General features: G+C 35.8%; 1 protein-coding gene across 3 annotated transcripts in view; it reads right to left on the bottom strand.

The window, feature by feature from the left end:
* The window catches only part of TSGA10 (testis specific 10), a 173,685-nt gene that overhangs the window by 40,270 nt on the left and 109,528 nt on the right, over positions 1–23,887 (bottom strand). For 2 of the 3 annotated variants that reach the window (XM_037056797.1, XM_037056799.1), the window contains 4 exons: positions 11,703–11,905; positions 9,667–9,771; positions 9,333–9,482; positions 170–895 (listed from right to left, as the gene is read on the bottom strand). In XM_037056797.1, the coding sequence (XP_036912692.1) occupies positions 871–895; positions 9,333–9,482; positions 9,667–9,771; positions 11,703–11,905 (483 nt within the window). In that variant the 3' untranslated portion in view covers positions 170–870. Of the gene's footprint in view, positions 1–169; positions 896–9,332; positions 9,483–9,666; positions 9,772–11,702; positions 11,906–23,887 lie in introns of those variants that run through there. The other variant, XM_037056798.1, reaches the window with a different exon arrangement.

The raw sequence follows: 23,887 nt of genomic DNA, 5'->3' as shown, positions 1-23,887 counted from the left end.
CTAATATCAGTAAAATAGAGCAGTGTTCAGGTTTTTAATTCAAAGCCAATGAACAGAAAAGGTAGGAGATTTAGATTTTAGGGGAAATAAGGAAATGTCACTAGACTTCTTACTCTATACAACAAAGAGCTTCAACAGGCAAAAAAAAATAAATAAAATGGCAATTAAATTGATTGTAGTACTTTAATGTTCTAAAGAAAACTTATTAAAATACAGATTTTTAAAAATCTTACATTCTTGACAGATATAGCATCACCTACCTTTCTAAAAATTGTAGCAGTAAACAGAATTGTAGAAAATGTATGTTAATTACTGGTACAATACTATAGATTTAAAACTCTTGACACTCTGCTACTATCCATTGCTTTCAACTCAGACTGTGACATGGAATTTATGTCAGGTTGGTTCCAAAATGAAACATTGGGTTCCAGACCCGTATCGGTAAACTGTGCCTATTTTGGCACGACTTCTCTAGCCAAGAAAGTATAGATCACAAAGAAAAATTTAACCAACCAATTATGTGATATACCAAGAAAAGAAAGGAAATCAGTTTTTTTAAAAACCACTTATCCTTCTTTTTATAAGCTTCTTTATTTACTCTGGATAGTTAACATGACAGTGTTCAATAGTGAAGTAAGCAGATTTTACACTCACTATTACTGTATGGATAGAAGAGCCATATGAATTTTTGTTTTTATAAGTCATCTCTGATCACTGCAATATGGCACATGAGAACAGAGATTCAGAAGCACAAAGTTAATAAATACATTTAACATTGTCAAGCATTCAAAAGATAAATGCAATCATGTAGCAAAAAAAATCAGTTTGTAATTTTGACCTTTTCCGAGGATGTGGAGTATCTTTCATGTGTCAGAAATCTCTATAGCAAAGATTCCTATGAGAAAGAAAAAAATTGTGTAGATTAATATTTTTAACTTACCAATTTACCAAGTGTAAAAAGCATATTCTAAGCAATAATTAAGATTTTATTTCCCCAGCTTCTGTGAAGGAAAACAGATACAATGCATATTTTTTTGCTTAGCTTTTACAAACTGTGATGCACCCATATCTTGGAATAATATTCAACAATAAAAGGAATAGACTATTATTACATACAACTTAAATAGATCTCATGGGCATTGTGCTACATGAAAAAAGCCATTCTCAGAAAGTTTCATAGTGTTTATGATTCTATTTATATAACATTCTCAAAATGACAGAATTATAGAGATGGAGAAAAATGGCCATTTGCTAGTGGTGGGGTGGCCTACAACTAAAAGGATTATCACCAGGGAGTAAGTTCCATTGTGCTGATGGAACAATTCAGTGTCTTGACTGTGGTGGTAAATTATGTGTGGTATGTAAAAAAAATGCACACATACACAAATGACTGCATGTAAAAATAGAGAAAAATGAATAAAGCCTATAGATTCATTGTATTGTACCAATGTTAATCTTACGGTTTGAAAAATATTGCCATTGGTAAACTGGGGAAAGGATATGTGGAACTCTGTAACTATTTTTGCAACTACCTGCAAGACTGTTATTCTCTCCCAATAAAATGTAAAATAAAACAAAAATGGTACACCCATATAATGAAATACTATTCTGTGATTAAAAGGAACATGCAACAACATCTGATGCATACAATAACCCTGGGAAATCTCAAATATATTACGCTGAGTGAAAGTCAGCCATTAGAGGATAGATACAATATGATTCCATCTACACGACAACCTGGAAAAGGCAAAAACTATAAGGACGGGAAACAGACCAGTGGCTGGGGGAAAGCAAATTAAATGCATTTACTGTTTCTAGATAATAGGTGGCCATCAAAGAATACCATTTAAAACTAACAGCAAAAGTTAAGTGAGGAGATCCGAGACAGCAGTGGAATAGGTGAAAAATACACTCACCTCCCCAGACCAAGCTGGAATTACAACTAAAATATAGAACAATCAACCTGAATAACCAATGAAAGACTAGCTGAACAGAAGTCTTATAACCAAGGATTTACAGGAGAAGCCACACTGAGAATGGTTAAGAAAGGCAGAGACATGAAAAGGGCTGGCCCCACTTTCACAGACAGTAGCTGAGATTCTGGATGGATACCTCACCTGCAAAGGTTCCCTCTGAGGAGTATGGGGTCTCAAACCCAGGGTATCTAGCCCAGGCACCAGAGCCAAGAAGAGGAGCCCACAATAACATCTAGCTGTGAAAATCAGTAGGGTTCTATCCTCCAGGGAGAGACAGGAGTCTGTGACAGATCCAGGTGCCCTCTTATAGGACCAACACACAAAATCTGATTCACAGCCACTCACCCTGTGCTCTGGCAGAGGGAGGGCAGAGCAGACTAGAATCCTGCAAAAAGAGACTAGGGAGAGAGCTGAAGAAACAGACAGAAGGACCGCCATGCTGAGTCCCTTTCACATATCACAAATAGCATCTTTCTCGGGTGGAGCACTTCCCTCCTTATGGCATCAGCAGGAGAAATGCAATAGCCCCCATATCTGGATTCCCTGTTGCCCCATCCTGTCGAGCTGCTGCTCTGCTAAGAAGTCAGCTTCCAGAGCTGTGGTGTAGTGTTCCCATCAGACTTGGGGTATGTCACAATGACTGAGCTGTGTGGCTTCAAGGCAGGGCCATTCCACACACTATCCCATGGATCTGAGTGGCACCTTCCCTCATGGGAAGTATGCTAATCCTGCCATCTGGGCTCCTGGCAGCCCTGTCCTGCCAAGAAGGTCTGGGCAGAATCTGGGACAGACTGAGTTGTGTAGCAGAAGGACAGTGACCATTTTCCCCTTGCATGTCCAACCGGTGCACAGCCCTCCCTTCAAATAGCTAAATCTTGGTCTGTTTGGGCCTGATAAACTCTGTTGGCCTCACCCAGATGATTCCCTGAGACCCCACCCCATTACAAAGGTCTGTGGGCACCTGAGGGATGGGAAAAGCTAGACATGGTATGACTCGGGACTTTTACTGAGTGGCCTCATCCCCAGCACCAGCATGAGGAGTCTGAGGCTGTATCAGTCTGGTTAATACCACTCACCCCTACCTGGTGACTCACGGAGAAGCGACCTCATGCAACTTGAGTACTGCCAGCAGCTCTTTTGGTTACTGAGCCTAACAGGCAGCCAGCAGGTTGAGGTAGGTGGAGGCAGATCTCTGGGTACCTTGTGCCTTTTGCTGACCTGTCCCTAGACTCAAGACTGTTCAAAGAATTTAGTGAGAACTTCAAAAAAGAGATAACAAGAACAAACTAGATATAGAAACCATAAAAAAAGTTGGATGAAGCAGAGGATTCATTCAGTGATTTGAAAGAAAAGGTAGCAGAAAACACCCAATCAGAGCAGCAACAAGAAAAAAGAATTTAAAAAAATGAGGATACTTAAAGGGACATTTGGGACAGCATGAAGCATAACAACATATCCACATCATAGGGTTACCAGAGAAGAGAGAGGGCAAGGGATCAAAACCTTTTTAGAGAAATAATGGTTGAAAAATTTCCTAAACTGATGAAGGAAAAAGACACACAGGTTCAATAACACAGAAAGTCCCAAATAAGAAGAACCCATAGGGGCCCAAACCAAGACACCCTGTAATTAAAATGGCAAAAGTTAAAGACAAAGAATCTTAAAAGCAGCAAGAAAAAGACAGTTACCACAAGGGAGTTCACAGAAGACTGTCGGCTCATTTCTCAACAGAAATGTTTTTGGCAAGAAGAGATTGGCATGAAATATTCGAAGTGATGAAAAGCAAGGGCCTCCACCTAAGATTACTTTACACAACAAGGCTATCATTTAAAATTCAAAAGAAATAAAGATCTCCCAAGACAAGAAAAGGCTAAAAGAGTTAATTACAACTAAACCAGTATTACAAGAAATGTTAAAGGGTCTGAAGAAGGAGGAGGAGGAGAAGGGAAGGAGAAGGGGGAGGAGGAAGAACAGCAAAACAGAAGAACATAGTTGTAAAGAATAAAATGACAATAAATTTGCAACTGTCAATAATCACTTTAAATGTAAATTGGTTAAATGTTCCAATTGAAAGACATATGATAGTTGAATGGATAAGAAAACAAGGCATATATAAATATATGGTGTCTATAAAACACTACCTCAGAAAAAAAGATACACATGGACAAAAATCAAAGGGATAGAAAAAGATATTTCATGCAAATAGAAAGGGAAAAAAGCTGGGGGTAGCAATACTTACATCTGACTAAAGAGACTTTTTAATAAGAGACAAAGAAGGACAATATGCAGTGATAAAGGGATCAATCCAACAAAAGAATATAACCTTTTCAAACATTTATACACCCAACATAAGAGGACCTAAATATATAAAATAACTGAGGGACATCAAGGGAGAGATAGGCAGTAATACAGTCAGAGTAGTATATTTTAATACCCCATTGACATCAATGGATAGATCTTCCAGACAAAAAAATCAACAAGGAAATTGTGGCCTTAAATGATGCACTAGACCAATAGATTTAATTGATATTTTCAGAGCATTTCACCTGAAAGCACCAGAATATACATTCTTTTCAAGGACACATGGAACATTTTCTAGGATAGAACACATGTTAGGATACAAAAACAACTCAATAAATTTAAGAATATTAAAATCATATCAAGCATCTTTTCTGACCATAATGCTATACAACTAAAAATCAATCACAAGAAGAAAACTGAAAAACACACAAAGACATGGAGGCTAATAAAATGTTACTAAACAATGAATGGGTCAACAATGAAATCAAGGAAGAACTCATAAGATATCTTGAAGCAATGAAAATGAAAATGAAACAACCCAAAATCAATGAAACACAGTGAAGCAGTCCTAAGAGGGAAATTCACAGCATTCCAGGCCTATAACAAGAAACAAGAAAAAACTCAAATAATCTAACTTCACATTTAAAAGAACTTGAAAAAAGGACACAAATAAAGCCCAAAGTGAAAAGGGATAAAGATCAGAGCAGAAATAAAGTCCAAAAAAACAAAGAAAAAAAAACAATACAAAAGATCAATGACAAACAAGATTGAAAAACCTTTAACCAAACTCATCAAGAAAAAAAAAAGAGAAAGGACCCAAGTAAATAAAACCAGAAGTGAAAGAGAAATAACAACCAACACCAAAGAAATACATAAAGGATTGTAAGTAAATATTATGAATAAGTATATGCCAATACATTGGACAATCTGGATGAAATGGATAAATTCCTAAAAATACACTATCTTCCAAAACTGAATCAGGAAGAATCAGAGAATCTGAATAGTGGGATTACAACTAGTAAAATTGAAGCACTCATCAAAAAACTTCCAACAAAAAAATGCCCTGGACAACATGGCTTCACAGGTGAAATTTTACCATTCAAAGAATTAACAACTATCCTTCTCAAAATATTCCAAAAAATTCCAGAAGAGGGAAGAATGCTAAGCTCATATTATAAGGCCAGCATTATTCTAAATCCTAAACCAGATGCAGACATTGCAAAGAATGATTAACTTATGCTAAAATCCTCAATATAATATTATCAAACCAAATCTAGCCATAAATTAAAAAGATTATATACCATGATCAAGTGGGGATTATTCAGGGGGTGCAGGGTTGTTATAATGTCCACATCAATAAACATGATATACCACATTAAAAAAGTGAAAGATAAAAATCACATGATCATATGAATAGATACACAAAAAGCATTTGATAAAATCCAGCACCCATTTAGGATAAACACTCTCAGCAAAGTGGGAATAGAGGGAAAAACCTCAACATAATAAAGGTTATATATGACACATCCACAGCCAACATCATACTGAATGGACAAAAACTACAAGTGTTTTCCTTAAGATCAGGAACAAGAAGGGATGTTCACTTTCACCACTCTTATTCAACATGGTGTGTCATGGAAGTCCTAGACACAGCAATTAGACAAGAAAAAAAATTAAAAGCACCAAAATTAGAAAGGAAAAAGTAAAACTGTCACTCTTTGCAGATGACATGATACTGTTTATAGAGAACCCTAAAGATTTCCCCAGAAACTACTGGAACTGTTTACTGTAGTAAATTTATACAATGGAAAGCTACTACCCTTCATGACAATATGGATAGATCTGGAGAGCATTATGCTAAGTGAAATAAGCCAGTAAGAGGAGGACAAGTACATATGTGGAATCTAATGAACAAAATAAACTAACAAAATGGAAACAGAGTCATAGATCAGTAACAGACTGACAGCTGTCAGAGGGGAAGGGAGTTATCAGGTTGGATGAAAAAAGTGAAGTGATTAAGCCAGAAAAAAAAACCCTCATAGACATAGATAATAATATGGTTATTACAGGAGAGAAAGGGGGTTAAAAATGTATAAGAAGGCGTGGGGGGATGAGAAGGAGATGTGGTGATGGAAGGAGACTTGACGTGGGGTGGTGAACACACAAAACAACATACAGATGATGTATTATAAAATTGTACACCTGAAACCTATATAATTTTATTAACCAATGTGATTCCAATAAATTCAATAAAAGGAAAAAAGGATTAAGGGCACCACTGGAAGTATTAATAGAAAGCTAATGGCTATAATAAAACACACACCTTCCTGAATATCAAAAGAAATGTTCAAAGTCAAAGAAGAATAAACATATTGAGAAAGAAATACAGTAAATGTCATGTAATACACACAATTATCATCATCGATAATATGACAAAGTTGAGACCAAATTTAATAGTCATCTCAATAATTGGAAAGAGCTTAATTTACCTATTATTTCAGAAAATAATTTCAAAGGGCTCAAAAAATAGAACTCAAATCCATACTATACATGAGGATACTTAAATTGAAGTGATTAAAAAAAGCAAAAGATGAAGAGTTTACCAAGCAAATGAAAACAATAAAGAAAAAGGAGTTTAAACTATCATGATAGACATTGCACACCCCCACCATCTCCAAAAATTAAATGTGTTAAAAAGGGAGATTTCATAAAAGAAGCACATTCCACAATAAAGGTATGACAGTTCAGAATATCCATGCAACAAATAAAACCACAAAACACCTACATAAAATTTATAGGAAACAAGAAGAAACAAAAACATACTAATAACAGATTTTAAAAATGTTCCTAGAAGACTTTTGCCCAAGATGGAGGCCTAAGTAAATATGCTTCTCCTCCTCATACAACCAAAAGAACTCATTTAAGAACAGAAAATAAGACTTCCGACCAAGATGGAGGCATAGGTAGACACACTGTGCCTCCTCCCACAACCAAAAGAAGGACAACAACAAATTTAAAAACCAAAAAAAAAAAAAAAAAAAACACCCCAGGACTGCCATAAAAATGAACTTTATGGAAGTCTGACAACCAAGGAGTTAAAAAAGAAATACTCATTCAGACTGGTAGGAGGGGTGGAGACAGGCAGCCAGGTGGAATAGCAAGGACTTGTGGCAAGGTGGAGGCTGGCAGATGCAGATTTCTCAAAACAAACCTTACAGGCAAGAAAAAGCTGGAAAGTATGCTAAGTCATGAAAGGCAAGGACATATATCCAAGATTACTCTATCCAGTGAAGCTATCATTTAGAATGGAAGGACAGACAAAGTGCTTCCAGATAAGGTCAAGTTCAAGGAGTTCATTAACACCAAGCTCTTATTATATGAAATGTTAAAGGGACTTATCTAAGAAAAAAAGAAGATAAAAATATGAATGGTAAAATGACAACAAATTCACAGCTATTAACAACCAAACCTAAAAAAAAAAAAAAAAACCAAAACAAACTAAGCAAACAACTAGAACAGGAACAGAATCACAGAAATGGAGATCACATGGAGGGTTATCAGTGGGGAGGGGGAGGGGGGAAATGGGGGAAAAAAGTACAGGGTATTAGAAGCATAAATGGTAGGTAGAAAATAGACAGGGAGAGGTTAAGAATAGTATGGGAAATGGAGAAACCAAAGAACTTATATGTATGACACATGGACATGAACTACAGGAATTATGGGAATTGCTAGTAGGAGGGGAGTGCAGGGAGAAGGGGGATTAAGGGGAGAAAATAATTAGACAACTGTAATAGCATAATCAATAAAATATATTACAAAAATAATGAAATGAAACCAAAACACAAATACAGCTCTTTTCAGTGGAGTGGTGGGATAGAAAGTGTACAAGAAACAGTGACAATATGAGTATTACTTTTGTAGAATTCTGACTTTTGAAAGCATATTAATTTACATACTGAGCAATTAAATTAAATCAAGGAAAAAAGTAGGAATGGAAAAAATGAAAAATGAAAGCACACTGAAAAAATATCAAACATTATTTCAAATATATATATACAATAGCCACAGAGAAAGAGAAAATAGTCCTCATAATTTATGAACACAATATTTCATTATATACCCACAGACTTGGGCCTAAGGGCAGTCTTTATATGGGGATAGGAAGGAAAGTTGCAAACCAATCCTGAACCTCTTTAAAAAGTTGGTCTGCTTATTGTAGTGACATAGATGAGAAATTTTGAAACATTTTTGAGGCATTCTGGGATTGAACAAATTAGTAACTATGCTGATGTTGGGTACATGTGTTGATACTGCGTCAGTATTCCCACTGTAGAAGAAAGGACATACAAATACAGAATGGAAAGAAAGTGACAAGGAAGGAATTCACAAGGATGGTTTGGAACTGGAATTACTGACTATTTTGTAAAAATGTAGAGAGGGAGCTTGTGTAAGAGTATGAGCATGTGAGACAGCACAGGTATTGTGCCAGAAACACATAAAAAGCAAATGGGGTAAAATTTTCACAAAGTGAGTATAGGTAAAAGGTATAAAGATGTCCTTTGTATTACTTTATTTTTATATTTGCTACTTCTTGTAAGTTTGAAATTATTTCCAAAGAAAAATTAAAAAATATTTTTATTAAATTTGTAACATATAGGAATATATCTAAAATGTAGCCTCTGAAAAATTAGCTTTCCTAGAGCATAGATATTTTTGGTGCTATAAAAATTAAGCAATATTTTATTAATCTAAATAATTTTAGATTAATCTAAATAATTCTATTTATTAAATTTAAATAATTTATTAATTAAACTTAAAAATGATGTAGAAATAAAAAATTAGGTTTCAACAATTTATGTAAACAGATAAAATAGATTTTTCATTTAGAATATTTATATAAAACTAATTACCAAAAAGCTTTATGTGAACATATCTATATATCCAATCATGTTTGAATAGCACTGTTAATGACTGTCACTGAATTTCCTTACACCCTCAAATATTCACTGTATATATTGCTACATAGTCCCATAGGAGGACCCTTAAAACACTCACTCTTCTAGTGATCGATCTAGACCTCGGTCGGGAGATCGATGGTGACCACGTTCTGGAGAATGACATTTTGTATTTGGCTTTATTGTAGAGCTCAAATGATAAGCATTACTTGAGTAATTCTGGCGGCGAAGTTCTTGCACAGCTCTCTCCCTAAATTAGTAACACAGTTTAAAAGAGACATTTTTAAACTTTATAACCAGTGACATTATTGACACTGTGGTAAAACCAAAATTCAATTCCTACTTTAAAACTTAACCATCATGAATAATCAAAATCTTTTGCAGTCTAAGAAACAATGCTTCCCAGGCTAAATACTGCATCGAGACCAACCTACCTTTCAAAGCGCTCTGTCCCCAGTTGTCTTTTGGTAATGTCTAAATCAGCTTCCAGTTGTGTTACCACATTCCTGAACTGGGCTACATCTCTACTCTGGATGGCCCTGTGTAAAAGAATATGAGAGTGACAGTTGATTAAACTTAAAATATGCCTGGGGTACACTGAACCATGTTGGCAATGTTTTCTTAGCTGGACTCCATCCAAATTCTGATTTTTATGGATGTATTTGCCAATTTTAGAGGTAGTAAATGTACAAAGTAGCCTACTTGAAAAGCTTAAGATGTGCTGGTCACATTCAATTACTTAAACCTTCTCTGTGTCATTTTCTGTGTGTTTACATGAAGTAATATTATTTACTGTCTGTATATATTATATATTTACTGTAAATTATTTTTATAAAAGAACTTTGAAGTATCATATTCAAAGTAATAGTGTAACCAAATAATCAAAACTCAAATGCACTAGCACCATGATTAATACAGTCTATTATATATATTAAATCAAGCAAGTGCTTTACATATACTTACAATTAAATCTGATATACCTGTACACACGCTCCTCAATTTAACAGGATCTTCTTTAGGGCTAAATAATGCCACAAAAACCCTGTAGCAATGCATACTATCGTAAGGAAGATAATGATTGAGATTAATGCTGCTTGTACAGAACATTCTATTTTCTTTGTAGGTTTCCAGGACTGCATTATAGGCTGCTGAAATCTAAACTTAGAGACTAAGAACACAAAAGTTTATCATGTTTACAAGTTCTAGGTGATAGTTCTTATTAGCCAGTCTAAAACAGAATGTACCCTTTAAGGTGGGAGTTTTGTTATTCTTCACTAAGGCAGATTTCCACCTACCAGCTTGAGAAAGTGATCTTGCAGAACTGGTTAAAGGTGTCACAAAAGCCCAGTTGTGGTGACTATAAAGAATGACTCAGTTGACAGCTGACATAACCTGAAAAAAAGTTTCTGAAGAAATTGGCTTTGGCTTTGCAGACTTTGCTTAGTAAGGGGTTCCTAAGAGTGGCTGATTCCTGAGATCATGATTCCTATCCTTTCCAGGTCCCAAGCTCAAAGAAGGGGCAGAGTTGAGGCTGGATGAAAAGTGTTATAGTTGAGACAGATAAGAACAGAGGCTAAGGTCAATTTTTTGTGTGTGTGAGAGGCAACCAAGCTAATAATAGAACATTCACTATTTGGGCGGGCCTTTCTATATAATCTTCCAGCTAAGGTCATGTAATAAGCTGCTAATGGTGCTAGGAATTCTAAAAGAAGCAGCCCTCATGGACATGAACAGCAGGGTGGTGACTGCAGCAGGGAGTGGGAGTATGAGGTGGTGGAGGAGGGTATAGAGAGAGAAATGGGGATAACAGAGGCTTGACTTGGGGAGGGTGAATGCACAGTACTGAGTAAAGACAATGTGTTGTAGAAATGTGCACCTGAAGCCTGTATAATTTTATTGACCAGTGTTACCCCAATAAATCCAATAAAAATTAAATAAATAAATATAATGAATTAATAAATTAAAATAAATAAATAAAAGAAGCAGCAGCAAAAGTCAATGCCCTAAGAGAAGTCTTTAGTATTCTGTGGATGCAGGAGTTCTTCCAGGTGCCTAGTGTGTACAATTATAGCTACACAAGGAAATACTGTGTGACAAATGGAAAGATTAGGTAGCAATACCACATGGGTACATAAATATAAAAATTATTCTGGTTTCAGAAGTGTTTTTTCTAATGTGGTTATAATATTTCCTAAGGGCAATGTTTTAGATCAGACATCCTAGATATCCAAAGCTCTACTGGAAACAATCAACAGAGATAGTTAAACTTAAATTTAAATCAATTTAGCTAAACAGATAATAGAAATAAATACTAAATCTTAGGCAAATTACAATATTTCTGGTCTTCAGTTTAATTGATGGCACATTATGGATGTTTAAATTATATAAATTCCAGCTTTAAAATTCAACTGCCTTATACAGTACCAAAAATTCAAGAAATGTGACTTTATTATATTGCTAACCAACTCACATTTTATTTTCTGCCAAACAAAGGTGTTCTTTCAGAAGCTGAATTTCAGATTCTTTTTCTTGAAGTGCTATCTGAGACTGATATTCTTTGTCTCGATTGGCCACCAGCAGAGCTTCTAGATTCTGCATGGAGATTCTCTCATTTGTCATCTGACTCCTGAGGAGTTCTATTTCAGAACGAGCAGAATCTAACTCATTCTCCATCTGTACAAGAGGAAGATAGCTATACTTATTCCCATTCATTCACTTTACCAATAGATCATCAGAGACTCATTAAATTTCTGTATTATGTTATAAATTAACAACCCCTTTTAATTCCTTGATTAGAAACATTGTCCTTTTTACCAAATACACACACACAGTATTACTTTCCCCAACCCTTTGATTACATCAAAAAAATTCATCAATAAGTAATGAGTTATTAATCCTGAACTGCAATTTCCAATACCAGCTTTAATATTTCTTAACATATTTCTGCAAGATGGATATGATGATATCTGTGACTACTGCTTTGTAACGAATTAGGCAAATTATAAACACCTAACTACATTGCACTCCATTGTTAAGGAAGATAAAGAGTCATTACACATTCCCTCTCTTGCATAAATCCTTGGAAAGCTCCATTTTTTGAAGGTTATCTTGAACCTAGGATACACTTAGTAAGCCAAATGTCTCTTCAAAAGGAAGAAAACCAGACATTACTATTTAGAAAAATTATTCATAAAATTATGTCACAATACATACTATGTATGCATTTTAAAAAGGTAAATGTGAAAAAATAAAAAGATAAATGTGAAGAGATAAAACTTTAAGAAAAAAAGAATTTAAATAAAAACCAAATTATTGGAGGATGGGTAAACAGATAGGGAAGACCTGCTAAACTAGATATAATTAACATATTATGTCTGACAATACAAAAACATATTGATAGTCAATATAAACTTAAAATTTATAAGAATACAGTTGGAAGGAAACAAACAGTATGAAATAAAGAGTTAATATCTTATTAATACAAAGAATTCATGTAAATTCATGAGAAACGTGAAAAAAGTTACAAAGTATAATTAATTAGTAAACATATAACAATGTACCCTTATGAATAATCAAAAACATATTAAAAAAAACAAGATACAATGTCTAGCCCAGAGTGTCTTAACCTTGAAAACATTGACCTTTTGGACTTCTGGCCAATATGGAGGCATGGACAGAATATGCTTTGCTTCCTTGCCGAACCAAAAGAAGGACAACAACAAATTTAAAAAAAACAAAAACAAAAATAAGAACTGCCAGAAAATCCAACTGTATGGTAGTCTGACAACCAAGGAGTTAAACAAGACTCTTTCATCCGGACTGGTAGGTGGGGCAGAGATGGGCAGCTGAAGTGAAGAGGATGCACAGCAAGGAGATGGACTGGGTGGGTAAAGTGGACAGGGGATCCCACATTTACATACAGAAAAGCTGGGAGGAACAACTAGGGAGCCAGGTAGACAGCACAAACTCATGACTCCAGTGCTAGGAAAATAAAGCTTCTAAACTTAGCTGTAAAAACCTATGGAAGCTGCAGTGGTGGGAGAAACTCCCAGCCTCACAGGAGAGTTCATTGGAGAGACCCATGGGGCCCTAGAATGCACACCAACCCATGTGCATGGAAATCAGCACCAGAAGGGCCCAATTTGCTTGTGGGTAGCCAGGGAAGTGACTGAAAGTGGGCAAGAGATGATCAAGCAGCATTGCTTCCTCTCTGTCCCCTCTCCACACACAGTTCCACAATGCAGCCATGTAGATAGTCCCACCCTGGCAAATACCTAAGGCTCCATCCCTTACAGTATAACAGATATACCCAGATAAAGAAAAATGACCCAAGCCCTGGCTGGTATAGTTCAGTGGATTGAGTGCAGGCCTGTGAACCACACGATTGCAGTTTGATTCCCAGTCAGGGCACATGCCTAGGTTGCAGGCCAGTTCTCAGCAGGGGACGCACAAGAGGCAACCACACATTGATATTTCTCTCCCTCTCTTCTTCCCTTCCCCTCTAAAGATAAGTAAATAAAATCTAAAAAAAAAAGAAAAATTACCCAAATGAAAGAAAAGATCAAAGCTCCAGGAAAAAAACTAAGCGACAAGGAGATAGCAAACCTATCAGAAGCAAAGTTCAAAACAGTGGTCATTAGTATGTTCAGACATGACAGAGTATGGTAGCAAAATAAAGGAAGAAGTGAAAGCTAAGCAAAGTGAAATAAAGAGAAATATACAGGGAACCAACAGTGAAGGGAAGGAAACTGAGGCTCAAATCAATGATTTGGAACAAAGGGAAGAAACAGACAATCAACCAGAACAGAATGAAGAAATAAGAATAAAAAAAATGAGGAGAAGCTTAGGAACCTTTGGGACAACTTTAAATGTTCAAACATCTGAATGATAGGGGTGGCAGAAGGAGAAGAGGAAGAGCAAGAAATCGAAAACTTATTTGAACAAATAATGAAGGAGAACTTCCCCAATCTGGCAAATGAAATAGATTTCCATGAAGTCCAGGATTCTCAAAGAATCCCAGAGAAATTGGACCCAAGGAGGTACCCATCAAGGCACATAATCATCACATTACCCAAGATTTAAAAATAAGGAGAGAATCTTAAAAGCAGCAAGAGAAAAGGAGACAGTTACCTACAAAAAACTTCCCATAAGACTATCAGCTGACTTCTCAAAACAAACCTTACAGGCAAGAAGAGGCTGGAAAGTATTCCAAGTCATGAAAGGCAAGGATATACATCCAAAATTACTCTATCCAGCAAAGCTATCACTTAGAATGGAAGGGCAGATCAAGTGCTTCCAGCTAAGGTCAAGTTAAAGGAGTTCATCATCACTAAGCCCTTATTATATGAAATGTTAAAGGGACTTATCCAAGAAAAAAAGATAAAAAACATGAATGGTAAAATGACAACAAACCCACAAATATCAACTGAACCTAACAAAACAAAAATTAACTAAGCAAACAACTAGAACAGGAACAGAATCACAGAAATGGAGATCACATGGAGGTTCATCAGTGGCAAGGAAGAGGGGGAGGGAAGGGAATAGGGGAAAAGGTACAGGGAATAAAAAACATAATTGGTAGGTAACAAAACAGACAAGAGGGGGTTTGAGTAGGAGAGGAAATGTAGAAGCCAAAGAGCTCATATGTATGACCCATGGATATGAACTAAGGGGATTATATCCTAAGAACCCTGAAACACTGCTGGTAGGAGGGGGATGCAGGGAAGAAGAAAACAAAGGGGGGGGAAATGGCACAAATATAGTAGCATAATCAATAAAATATACTTAAAAAATAAAGGACACAATAGAAAATGTAAAAAAAAAAAGAAAACATTGACATTTTTGGTTGGATAACTATTTGATGGAGGGAACTACCCTATCCTTTATAATATACTTAGCAGCATCCCTGGCCTCTACCTACTAGAGGCCAGTAATATTCCCCCACCCCAGAAGTGATAAAAATGTCTCCAGACTTTGGTAAATGCCCACTGGGGATCAAAATCTCTTCCAGTTGAATGACTGTTCTAGTTTAACAAGTTGGAAGTTTTCTCAGTCTGTTTTTGTTAACATTAAAATGCATAATAGGGACTTCCGCCAAGATGGAGGCATAGGTAGAAACACTGTGCCTTCTCCCACAACTAAGTTTGAATACAACAAAGGTTTGGAGAACAAAGACACAGCCAAAGAACAGAAAATTGAATTATATGGAAGTCCGACAACAACAAACCGTTCAACCGGGACCGTAAGAGGGGCAGAGCCAGCAGTGGAACAGGGTCAGGCAGGAAAGATCCCCAGACCTAGGTGCGCAGGCAGCCCAGATCCAGTCAGGGTGTGGAGCAGACTGACCGTGGTCGCACATTTGTGCACAGTGAGACGGACCACGCAGGCCCCAGGGGGCGAACCCAGTGGTGGAGGGCTGATGGCAGTGGCACACTTGTGTGCAGTGGGATGAAACATGCAGGCCCCAGTGATGGTGGCAGCTGCGACACCTGTGGCGGCAGCGGTGGGAAGCAGCAGGGACCACCATTGCTCCTCTTTGACCCCGCTCCCACATACAGCATCACAACCCAGGGACTGAGTTGCCCTGCTCTGGTGAACACCTAGGGCTCTGCTCCTGATACGTAACACGTACGAACAGGCCAAAAGATGGCTCAAGAAGAACTCAAAGCCCCAGAGCCAATAACTCTAAGCAACCAAGAGATTGCCAGCCTCTCAGATGCACAGTTCAAAACACTGGTCATCAGGATGCTGACAGGTTGATTATAGTCACACATTAGAGGAACATATGAAGGCTAAACTAATTGAAATGAAGGGAGATGCACAGGAAACCAATAGTGATGGAAAGAAAACTGGGACTCAAATCAATGCAATGGACAAGAAGGAAGAACAAAACATCCCACCAGAAAGGAATGAAGAAGTGAGAATCAAAAAAATGAGGAGAGGCTTAGGAACCTCCAGGACATCTTTAAACATTCCAACATCCGGATTAGGGGTACCAGAAGGGGGAAAGAAACAGCCACGAGTGGAAAACTTATTTGAACAAATAATAAAGGAGAACTTCCCCAGTCTGGCAAAGGAAATAGACTTCCAGGAAGTCCAGGAAGCTCAGAGAGTCCCAAACAAGTTGGACCCAAGAAGGAACACACCAAGGCACATCATAATTACATTAGCCAACATTAAAATGAAGGAGAGAATCCTAGAAGCAGCAAGAGATAAGGGGACAGTCACCTACAAAGGAGTACCCATCAGACTGTCAGTGGATTTCTCAAAAGAGACCTTCCAGGCAAGAAGGGGCTGGAAAGAAATATTCCAAGTCATGAAATCCAAAGACCTACAGCCAAGATTGCTTTATCCAGCAAAACTTTCATTTAGAATGGAAGGACAGATAAAGTGCTTCTCAGATAAGGTCAAGTTCAAGGAGTTCATCATCACCAAGCCCTTATTATATGAAATGTTAAAGGGACTTTTATAAGAAAAAGAAGATAAAAATATGAACAGTGAAAGGACAGCAAACTCAGTTATTAACAACCACACCTAAAACAAAAGCAAACCTGAGGACAGCTAGATCAGGAGTGGAACCATAGAAATGAAGAACACATGGAGAGTTAGCAACAGGGGAGTGGGAGGAGAAGGGGGGAGAAGGTACAGAAAATAGCATAGACAGTAGGTAGTAAATAGATAGGGGGGAGGGCAAGAATAGTGGGGGAAATATAGAATCTAAAGAACTTGAGACACGTGGTTATAAACTAAGGGGGGAGAATGGTGGGGAAGGGAGTGTGCGGGTGGAGGGGAATGAAGGGGGGGAACAGAACAACTGTAATGGTATAATCAATAAAATATATATTAAAAAATAAAATGCATAATAGTTTGTTTATGGTGGCCATTCTGACCGATGTAAAGTGGTATCTCATTGTGGTTTTAATTTGCATCTCTGATAGCTAGAGATATTGAGCATCTTTTCATGTGTCTCTGGATCCTCTGTATGTCCTCCTTGGAGAAGTGTCTGTTCAAACCCTTTGCCCATTTTTCAATTGGGTTGCTCGTCTTCTCTGAGTGGAGTCGTATGAGTTCCTTGTATATTTTGGAGATTAAACCCTTGTCTGAGGTATCGTTGGCAAATACATTTTCCCATATAGTTGGTTCTCTTTTTATTTTAATACTGTTTTCTTTAAACATGCAGAAGCTTTTTATTTTGACGAGATCCTATCTGTTTATTCTTTCCTTTATGTCCCTTGCTCTAGGAAACGTATCAGTAAAAATATTGCTGCGTGAAATATCTGAGGTTTTCCTGCCTATGTTATCCTCTAGGACGTTAATGGTGTTACAGCTTATATTTAAGTCTTTTATCCACCTTGAATTTCTTTTTGTGTATGATGTAAGTTGGTGCTCAAGTTTCATTTTTTTGCACATAGCTGTCCAGTTCTACCAACACCATTTATTGAAGAGGCTATCTTTACTTAATTTTATGTTGCTGTCCCCTTTGTTGAATACTAATTGCCCTAAGAGACTTGGGTTTATTTCTGGGCTCTCTGTTCTGTTCCACTGGTCCATGTGTCTATTTTTACACCAGTACTAGGCTGTTTTGATTACTGTGGCCTTGTAATACAGTTTGGCATCAAGTATTGTGACTCCTCCTACTTTGTTCTCCTTTTTCAAAATTGAAGTAGCTATTCATGGTTGTTTATGGTTCCATATAAATTTTTGAAGTGTTTGTTCTATGACTTGAAACATGCCATTGGTACTTTAACAGTTATTGCATTTAATCCGTAAGTTACTTTGGGTAGTATGGACATTTCAACGATGTTAAATTTCTTTCTTCAGTGTTGTGTAGTTTTCTGCATACAGGTCTTTTACCTCTTTGGTCAGGTTTATTCCTAGGCATTTTATTTTTCTTTTTGCTATATCGAATGGAATTTTTTTCTTGATTTCTGCTTCTGCTATTTTATTGTTGGCATACAAAAACGCCTTTGATTTCTGGATATTGACCTTGTATCCTGCTGTTTTGCCAAATTCATTTACTAGGTTGAGCAGTTTTTGGATGGAGTCTATAGGATTTTCTATATACACTATCATGTCATGCTGGAGAGGTTGTAGAGGAAAGGGAACCCTAGTGCATTGTTGGTGGGATTGTATAATGGTACAATCACTATGGAAAACACTATGAAATTTTCTCAGAAAACTAAAAATGGATTTGCCTTTGACCCGGCAATTCCACTGCTAGGATTATATCCTAAGAACCCTGAAACACCAAAAGAACCTATGCACTCCAATGTTCATAGCAGCACAATTTACAATAGCCAAGTGCTGGAAGTAACCTAGATGCCCTTCAGTAAATGAATGGACCAAAAAACTATGATACATTTACACAATGGTATTCTATGCAGCCGAAAGAAAGGAGGAGCTCCTATCCTTTGCAACAGCATGGATGGAACTGTAAAGCATTATGCTAAGTGAAATAAGCCAGGTGGTGAAAGACAAATACCACATGATCTCACCTTTAACAGGAACCTAAACAACAAAACAATCAAACAAGTAAAATATTACTAAAGACACTGAAATAGAGAACAGGCTGACAGTGTACAGAGGAGAGAGGAGAGGGAATTTCAGGGGAAGGGTTTACAGGAACAAGTATGAAAGACACATGGACCAAAACTAGTGAGAGTGGAAATGAGGCGGGGGGTAGGATGGGAGTAAAAGACAGAAAATTGTATTTGAACAACAATTAAAATAAAAAATAAAACATTTTAAAAATGGGTATTTGTTTCATACACTTTGATGGCAGGAATACAAAATAGGGCATCAGTATTTTTGATAACAGCTTTATTGGAATATAATTCACATATTATATAGCTTTCCCATTTAAAAGGTACTTCAACTTTTAGCCTATTAAAAGAAATGTACAATCATAACACAATCTCAAAATCCAGTGTTAGAAATTTTTATAATCCTAAAACAAAACCCAGTACTCATCAGCAGTCTCCCCACACCCCTTCTGCCTACCACCCCAGAAGTAGACCAAAATAATACCTAATACCTAATCTACCTTCTATTACAATGATCTGCCTTATCCTGGACATTTCAAATAAATGGAATAATATAATATGTGTGTGGTCTATTGTGACTGGCTTCCTTCACTTAGCCTAATGTTTTCATGAGTCATCCATGTTTTAGTCAGTATCAGTACTTCATTACTTTTACTGCCAAGTAAAATTTCCTTGCATAGATGTAGGGATATTTCAGTTATTTATACTTCCTGGCTATTACATATAATGCTGCTTAGGACGTTTGTGTACAAATTTTTGCATGGGCCTATGTTTTCATTCCTCTTCAATAAGTAAGAGCAGAATTTCTGGGTTTTATGTTAATTCTATTTTTAACATTTTAAAGAAATGCCAAAATGTTTTCTACAGTGGTCTACCCCACATTTCTACTGGCAATGTATGAGGGTTCCAAAATCTCTACATTTTGACAACATTTGTTATTGTTTTGTGTTTTTTTTTATTGTAGCCATCCCAGTGCTTATGAAATGGTATAGTTTTGATTTGAATTTTTCTGATGGTTAATATGTTGAGCATCTTTTCATATGCTTATCGGCCACTTATGTATCTTCCATAAAAAATGTCTCATCCAGAGCCAAAGAGGTTGCCAATGGCCTAAAATAAGCCATTTCCCCTTCCTTAGAAATAATTTAGAATGAATTTTGAGGGTCATTTTTCATAATTCATCAATATGCTATCATTTCAAAAGTTGGTATTCCACGGCAATTTGGAACACTTATTCAAGATAGAAATACATGTCAGGGTTAAATAATCAGAATGAAACCTTCATCTATTTATAGAACATTAACAATTCCAAAAGGTAATCTGGGCAATTCATAGCAAAAACTGGCATCTTTATAAGACATCATCACCAATAAACATTTATTAGCATCTACTAGGGTCAAAACCATGCCTGAAGCTAGAAGTACTGAATGATTGCTTCACTCCAAGTTTCACTTTGGTGCTGGGGACCTGGTCAGGCACTGGTGCACAATGAGTGTTCATGATGGGAGATGACCACAGGAAGATTTTATTGTGATTACTGAAAACATGCCACACATGCTTCCAGGTTTTTGATGAAGCAACTGAAAATATGATTATGTGAAATATGTCATATTCATCAACATGCCTTTACTTAATGTATAAATTTTTCCACAGAAATTTTGAAAAACTTGAAAATAACATTTTTGATGATTTTTCTTTTTATCATTTTATACCAATTTGTGACAGCTCTACAACCACAATCTCTCCCCCCATCCCCTCCACATAAAACTATGGGAAATTTTCTCAGAAAAATATTTAAAGATCTCAACTTAATTTCAGGCCATAAAAAGATAATTTACATAAGATAGAATGAGTACAAGTAAGTAATCCAGTTGTACCAAGTGAGACTCTAAACTTTATCTTGCCAGGGGACTTGATATAATTCATGATAGCATGGAAAAAAACAACAAAATAAAAGTGGAAATTTGGGTTCACCTCCTTAAGAAAAAAGAAATGTGTTGAGATATTTTGCTTTTTTTCATTTAGGTTAACATTAAGTTATGAGTTCTTTATACATATCCTGGACACAATTCTCTTTTAGAATATATAATTTAAAAATGTTTTCTTCCACTCTGTGCAATGCCTTTTTAACTATTTTTATGATATCATTTGCAGTATGAAAGTTTTTTCTTTATTTTGATGAAGTCCTTATTTATTTTTTTGTTGCTTACGCTTTCTATATGTATCTACAAAAGCATTACACTACCCAAAGTCACAAAAATTTACTTGTATGTTTTCTTCTTCAGAATTATAATTTTAGCTCTTACATACAGGCCTATAATTTATTTAAGCTAATATCTGCATGTGGTATGTGACAGGAATTCAAATTCATTCTGTTTCATGTACATGTTCAGTTGCCCCAATACTGTTTATTGAAAAAAAATGTTCTTTACCCATTAAATTGTATTGGCACCAATTTTTGAAAATAATTTATCTGCAAATATGAGTTCTGGACTCCCAATTCTGTTCATTCCATTGACCTATATGTCTTTTCTTATGTTAGTACTCTACTGTCTTGATTACTCACTAGCATAGTTTTGTAGTGAGTTTTGAAATTGGAAAGCTTTGGTCCTCTGACTTTGTTCTTCTTTTTCAAGATTGCTTTGAATATTCTAAGTCACTTGCACTTCAATATTAACTTTATTTTATCTTGTCAATTTCTACAAAGAAGTGATGAGATTCTGATAGACATTGTATTGAATTTGTAAATCAATTTGGGGTGGTGCTGCCATTTTAACACTTTAAGTCTTCTGATCAATGAATATGGGATATCTTTCCATTTATTTAGGTCTTCTTTAATTTCTTTTACGAATGATCCTTGGTTTTGTAAAGTACAAGTTTTACACGTCTTTTGTTAAAGTTATTTGTAAGTATTTTATCCTCTTCTAATGCTATCTCTTGTATAATTCCATTTGATGGATTTGCTTTATTTTCATTTTCAGACTGTTCATTGCTAATACAGAAATATAACTGATTATTGCATATTGATTGATCTTGTATTCTGCAAGCCTGATATTTACTTTTTAATACTTTTTTAGTACACTAAAAATTTTTCTATAACCAAGATCATACATTTGTAAATAGAGATAGTCTTACTTCTACTCATGTGGGTGCCTTTTATTTCTTTTTCTTGTCTTATTTCTCAGGCTAGAACCTTTAGTACAGTGTTGACTAGAAGACATGAGGAGGGCATTTTTGTCTTGTTATTGACAAGAAACAGAAAAAGCATTTACTTTGTTCCCATTAAGTATGATATTAGTTATAGGTTTCTTGAAGATGCTTTACATCAGGTTAAGTTCTCTTCTATTCCCAGTTTATATATTTTTAAAATCATAAAATGGTGCTGAATTTAGTCAAATGATTTCTCTGCATCTATTGAAATGACCATTGGTGTTCTTCCTTATTGTATTGATGTATTTCATTAATTGATTTTCAAGTATTGAACCAACTCTGCACTCCTGGAATAAGTCAACTTGATCATGGTATACAATTCATTTTATATGTTATTGGATTCCATTTTCTAGTATGTTTCTGAAATGAAAACAAGGACCTCCACCCAGCAAAGCTATCATTTAAAAATAAAGGAGAAATAAAAAGCTTCCAAAACAAGAAAAAGCTAAAGAGTCCATTACCACTAAATCAGTATTACAAAAAAATGTTAAAAGGACTGCTATAGGAAGTAGAGGGAGGAGTGGGAGGAGAAACAGCAGAACACAGTTAAAATAATAAAATGGAAATAAATACATACCTATCAATAATCACTTTAAATATAAATGGCTTAAATGTTCCAAACAAAAAAACACTGGGTAGCTGATTGGATAAGAAAAGAGGACCCATATATATGTGGTCTACAAGAGACCTACCTTAGAATATACACACTGACTAAATATACACACTGACTAAAAGTAAATAAATGGGAAAAAGAGCCCTGCCTGGTGTAGCTCAGTGGATTAAGTGCGGGCCTGTGAACCAAAGCATCTTGGTTCAATTCTCTGTCAGGGCACATGCCTAGGTTGCAGGCCAGTTCCTGGCAGGAGATGCATGAGAGTCAACCATAGATGGATATTCCTCTCCCTATCTCCTTCCCTTCCCCTCTAAAGATAAATAAATAAGATCTTTTTTTAAAAAGAAAGAAGCGGAAAAAGATATTTCATGCAAAAGAAAATAAAGAAAGAGCTAAGGTAGCAATACTTACATCTGACAAAATAGACTTTAAAACAAAGGCTATGGTAAGAGACAAAGAACGTCTCTAATAATGATAAAGAAATCAATCAAACAAAAGGATATAACCCTTGTAAGCATTTAACAGCCAAAACAGTAGCTCCTAAATATATAAAGCAAACTTTGATGGACATAAAAGAAGACAGTGACACTAATGCAGTCATAGTAGGGGATTTTAACACTCCATTAACATCACTGGATAGATGTTGGAGACTGAATACCATCAAAGTCACGGCAGCTTTAAATGACACTCTAAATCAGGTGCAGTTAACTGGTATCTTCAGAGCATTTTTACCCAAAAGCAACAGAACATACATCCTTTTCAAGTGTACATAGAATGTTTTCTAGGATCAAATACCTGTTAAGAAACAAAACAAGTCTCAATAAGTTAAAGAACATTGAAATCATTTCAAGCATCTTCTATTACAATAAAGCTATGAAACTGGAAATCAGTCACAAGGAGAAAAACTGAAAACATACAAAGGAGGCTAAATAACATGATACTACATAATAAATGGATAAATCAAGTCCACCTGAAGAAATTCAATTAAAAAAAAACAATGACTGGCTTAATAATGAAGTCAAGGAAAAAATCAAAAGATACCTTAGAACAAGTGAAAATGAGAACACAACAACCCAAAATCTTTAGGACACAGCAAAAGCAGTTGCAAGAGAGAAATTCATAGCAATGCAGACTTATCTCACAAGAAAAAATTCAAATGAATGATCTAACTTTACACTTAAAAGAACTCAAAAAAGAACAGTAAAGCCCAAAGTGAATCAAAAGAAGAAAATAGTAAGATCAAAGAGAAATAAACAAAATAAAGCCTACAAAACAGTACAAAATTTCAAT

The sequence above is a fragment of the Sturnira hondurensis genome, unplaced genomic scaffold (assembly GCF_014824575.4).
Source record: "Sturnira hondurensis isolate 20B ecotype Veracruz unplaced genomic scaffold, ASM1482457v3 Scaffold0009178, whole genome shotgun sequence".
NCBI classification, from domain to species: Eukaryota; Metazoa; Chordata; class Mammalia; order Chiroptera; family Phyllostomidae; genus Sturnira; species Sturnira hondurensis.
Note: the sequence above shows the minus strand (reverse complement) of the source record. Positions and strands in the feature narration are given on the sequence as shown.